Source organism: Austrofundulus limnaeus, unplaced genomic scaffold, assembly GCF_001266775.1.
Source record: "Austrofundulus limnaeus strain Quisiro unplaced genomic scaffold, Austrofundulus_limnaeus-1.0 Scaffold114, whole genome shotgun sequence".
NCBI classification, from domain to species: Eukaryota; Metazoa; Chordata; class Actinopteri; order Cyprinodontiformes; family Rivulidae; genus Austrofundulus; species Austrofundulus limnaeus.
Window position 1 is genome coordinate 1,268,532 of NW_013952516.1, and position 4,434 is coordinate 1,272,965.

The 4,434-nt window shown below is 38.7% G+C and overlaps 2 protein-coding genes across 6 annotated transcripts in view; both read left to right on the forward strand.

Annotated features, from left to right (window-relative positions):
* fancg (FA complementation group G) overlaps positions 1–2,621 on the forward strand; it is a 9,145-nt gene extending 6,524 nt beyond the window's left edge. For 2 of the 4 annotated variants that reach the window (XM_014014440.1, XM_014014442.1), the window contains exons 9-14: positions 13–109; positions 196–509; positions 590–630; positions 703–882; positions 2,080–2,194; positions 2,374–2,621. In XM_014014440.1, the coding sequence (XP_013869894.1) occupies positions 13–109; positions 196–509; positions 590–630; positions 703–882; positions 2,080–2,194; positions 2,374–2,467 (841 nt within the window). In that variant the 3' untranslated portion in view covers positions 2,468–2,621. The remainder of the gene's footprint in view (positions 1–12; positions 110–195; positions 510–589; positions 631–702; positions 883–2,079; positions 2,195–2,373) is intronic. The other 2 variants (XM_014014441.1, XM_014014443.1) reach the window with 2 other exon arrangements.
* Positions 2,622–3,178: 557 nt separating this feature from the next.
* vcp (valosin containing protein) overlaps positions 3,179–4,434 on the forward strand; it is an 8,090-nt gene continuing 6,834 nt past the window's right edge. For both annotated transcript variants that reach the window (XM_014014438.1, XM_014014439.1), the window contains exon 1: positions 3,179–3,289. In XM_014014438.1, the coding sequence (XP_013869892.1) occupies positions 3,273–3,289 (17 nt within the window). In that variant the 5' untranslated portion in view covers positions 3,179–3,272. The remainder of the gene's footprint in view (positions 3,290–4,434) is intronic.

Consider the following 4,434-nt stretch of genomic DNA (forward strand, 5'->3'; position numbering starts at 1 on the left):
ATGTTTCTGCAGAGCCTCAGAGGGTGTGGAGCATTATCTGGACCTGCTGGCTGCTCTTCACTCAGAAGATCAACACAGAGTAGGAGCAAAAACAAAAACGGACACTCAAGTAAATTTATTTAAACATTAAATACCCAGGGAATGAATACTTTCTGAACATTTTATTTGACGTGTGTTTACTGTACGCTGTCTCAGGGGCACGCCGAGGTCTCCACCCTCCCAAAGTTACCCAGGCTCTACCTGGAGGCTGGAGCTGCCTTGCTCATGGCCCAGCGGCCTGCGTGCTGTATGGCGCTCTGCAATGAGGTCATCAGCACGACACARGATCTGCTTCCACAGAAAGTGTTGTTGGAAGAATCCGAGGAGGTAAATGCGGCMGCGACGGGAGTGAAAGACGAGGGTGAGGATGGGTTGGCGATGTTTCTCTGGACTGCAGCTGCCTACCTCCTTCAGGGTCACTGCTRCGCTCACACGAAGGACTGGAAACTAGCTGTGACCCACTATACAAGGTCAGGGGGAAAAACGGATTAATCGAGAACATAAGTTTTGGAGTTTTTTTTTAAACTAAAACAGACATTTTGTATTCAAGGTGTATTAATCTGTTGGTGAAGGTGCACTATAAAAAGAGAGGTGAGTGTTTTACTGAAATAAATATTTTTTTTGCTCATTCAGTTCCTGCTTATTTATTCATTTCATGGTCAGTTGCAGGTTTCCAAACACAAATCCCTGGTGCAGATACAGATGTTCATCAGGGAGCAGGTTTTTGCATCCTTCAAAGGCTCAAAGGACTTTCATTATCTGGTAGAGGTATCAGTTTYGTCCAGATGGACCGTCTGAAAGAGGCCCTCAGAGACCTGCAGCACAGCCTGCAGGCCCTTCCAGGTACACACACCACTGGTGTAAAATTACAGCACATGCAGCAAAACTTAAATATTATTTTTGCCATGTTCTATCCTTGTAGCAACTAATTAATGCTGTGGCTCTCAGACATTAAAAATATTTAATATGGTCCTGTTATTTTCAATATGTTTACATTAAATACAGTAAACTGTTGCCAAAAGCAGTGGTTTCCAAACTTTTTATCTTCTGACCCACAAAATATTCATGACAAAAACTTGTGACCCCAAATCTAAGTACACAAACTTTGTTAATAACCCTAAAAACAAAGGATACACAAATATAAATACTTATTTATACTTATTTTGTGTTTTTGTAATAATTATAGGGAAAATATTACATCACCAATTATTTTATTACCCTTTAAATTGATTTCTGAAGCAGTAGTTCCCAAATTTTTCAGCTTTTGACCCACAAAATAACAGTAGCAGAGACCTGTGCCCACAATTATTTTTGGATGATAAACATTTGTATCAGGTCAACTAAACACAGGCATACTAACAATATTTATTATTCTACATTTATACATTTTAGGTAACAACTAAGGCAAAAATGTAATTAATTTAGAAAATCTTTTCAGGACCCCACCTTGATGTTTCGGGACCCCACTTTGGGTCCCGACCCTAACTTTGGGAACCACTGGCCTAAAGCATAGCACAAAGCTTTTCCATACGTTGGCAACATTAAGTATGTTCTGTGTCTTGTTTTGAGAGTCGGTGTAGGTTAAAAATAAAGCAAAAGGTTGAGCACAAGTGTGTAGATTAGAACTTTCAGACCTAAAATAGGTGAGATAAATGTGGATTAAATAAGCTTTCATGTATGCTGTCTRTGTGTGTGGCTGTAATCTAGAAGCAGAGTTGGTTGAGATACTTGGTTTGGGTGTGACGAGGCAAAAGGAACATGAAGAAACTGATAAACACAATCTGCATCATTGTTTCTTTCTGTCCTGATACTGAAATRGCATTTAAGCAAAACCTTGAAAATAGGGTGTTTCATTGAAACTGTGATATTCATATCTGTCTGAAAAAGGCCCTCTTGTGTTTTTACACTGTTAACACGTTTTCTTTGACATTTAAGCCACAAAATGTTATCATTACCTCATTTGTGCTATGGAACCACAATGTGTATGTGCTTTATTTGTGTAGTTCTTTGTTGGTAATCACTSTGTGTGTTCTGTCACAGGGGGTGTGGGTGCAGGTTTGTGGTGTGGTGAGGTGCTGTGGAGGCTCGGCAGGAGGTGCGAAGCAGCAGCTTGTTGGGAAAAGACCTGGGCACTTCCCACTCAATTCTTAACAGAGTAAGAAACCTTCTTGTGTTGACTGAGTGTTTACTATCTTATACGCAGTATAGATGCAACACTTCTGAGTTTAAATATCACATTTATTTTAGTATAAACTATGAATCAGTAGGCAAAAGCTGATGAGATTTAGGAAATTGAAGTACTGCTGCTAACTATTCATGTCTTTAAATTTGCAGGACTCTTCCTGTGTACGTACAAGAACCTCAGACTGGTCCTTCTTTGGATTCTACAGAACTTCGCCGCAGATTACATGAACTCCATCCTTTGTAGTTAGCTTGGAGATAAAAAGGAATGTGTGTCCATCACCTCATAAACAAGAGTGGCTTTCATTGTCTTTTGAAATGAAACCTACAACTCTTTAAAAAAAACTTGAATCATTTGGGGACAATAAAATAATAATAATAAAAACATAATGAATTATGAATTTGATGCAATTTATTTATTATTTAAAATTCTTGCACAAACTGATATCAATTCTACTACAATATTTAATTTGCATGTCATACTAAAATAAAAGAAGGCAAAAACTAAATTTTGGCAGAATACTATGAATTGTATTGTCTTGTAAAATTATTTGCTATTTTGGATTGTTTTGCTTTTGCTTTATCATGTATTATGGTATAGAATTAAACAAAATAGTCAAGTCATTGCAGTAAAGTACATGACTTTGACTGATTCATAGTTGTGTAAGATGCCAGTATTACTCAGTTACAATGAGCAAAGTAAATTGTACATTTTTACGGTTCTTCAATATCAACGCGGTGAACGTYAACTGGGTGGTAATAAGCCAATAGGAGCCAATAAGAGAAAAGTTGAAGACTACCTCTCCTTTGTAATTGGCTAAACTCCACAGTGACGAAAGAGACAGCAGTTYTGATTGGTTGTCGAGTTTCGGGGTAGACTCCAGCCAATCAGAATGACGTATGTATGCGGCTCATGCTATAACCGTAAAGAAGCAACGGGAACTATTGCTCTTTTCGTGTGAAATCACAGAACGTTCAGCTACGAAAACCGGTGACGTCTCTTCAATATTTAGTTTAAATTCGTTTATATTTATCAATCCAGGTGGACGACAATGGCATCGGGAGGGGAGTAAGTATACAATTTTCTTARCATTTGTAAAAATACATCGTTTGAAACGATGGCTAAACAAGTAGCCTTTAAATGCCTAACGTTAGCTGCTTTAGTTTATTAAGTTAGCTCAAATGCTAGCTGGAGAGCTAATGGGGTCAGCTTCTTCAAGCTCAKCTCTATTGTTAAAAGATTTCTTGCAAACTGGAAGTTTTCTATTAAACTCAAAATATGTTGTTCAGCCACACAGCTGTCTTGAGCCGTTTACCAGTACTGAGCCATTGACTTCTACAAGCACAGTCATCGCTGTCGTTCTTTAATGCTAACATTAGCTTAGCAACAGCGTCAAGGCCAAAATCATCCGCCGTCACGCCGATAAATTGGCCTATCTACCAGTCATTCGCCTGCCTTTGGAACCGGTATCAAACTTGTAATGCGACAAGTATTATGATCTTCAACATTTGTCAAAATGTACATTAACATGCTAGCTAGTTTACTAGAGAAAACGATTGGCAGTGTTGGTTGCTTTCGTGACGAGCTCTCTCTTGCCACATACAGCATGCTAGCTGCGTTACTTTAAACGATTCAGTCTGCTAGGGTCCTTTTCTCTCCTAGCTTAAATTTCTTAAAACAAAACCTCTTTCGAAAATGCGCCAATTCGTTMCGTTGACGTTTGACGTGTCACGGTAGAGCTGTACCGTGAATCTTCAAAAGAGGGATCGTGCTAGTTTGTTTTTCTCGGATTCTTTTGCTGTGTCATCTGGGCTCCTTTGCTCGGTAGCCGGTTAGCTCAAAGCTAACGTTAGCATGTTTTCAACCTGAAACGGAAACCGTTTACGGTTCACGGGTTTTCTCGAAAAGTGCGAGCGTTATTATTACTCGCTGGAGTTCATTAACTTTTAGGAAAGTTTGCGCGATTTTTCCATCCTTAACATTTCGTGACCGTTTGATTGGTGTGTTGCGTAAACGACCTGTTTTACCCCCATCAGTTTTAACAGGTACCTTATTGTTTTAGATGTGGCCACAATAACATTAATAGATGGCACCACGTTCACGGAAGTGAAATCAAAACTGTTTTTTATACCAGTCTGTTTATTTAATTTCAGATACCTTTTTWAAAAAGCAAACACATCTTTAAGTACCACTGTAACTTGAGTCATGTGTAA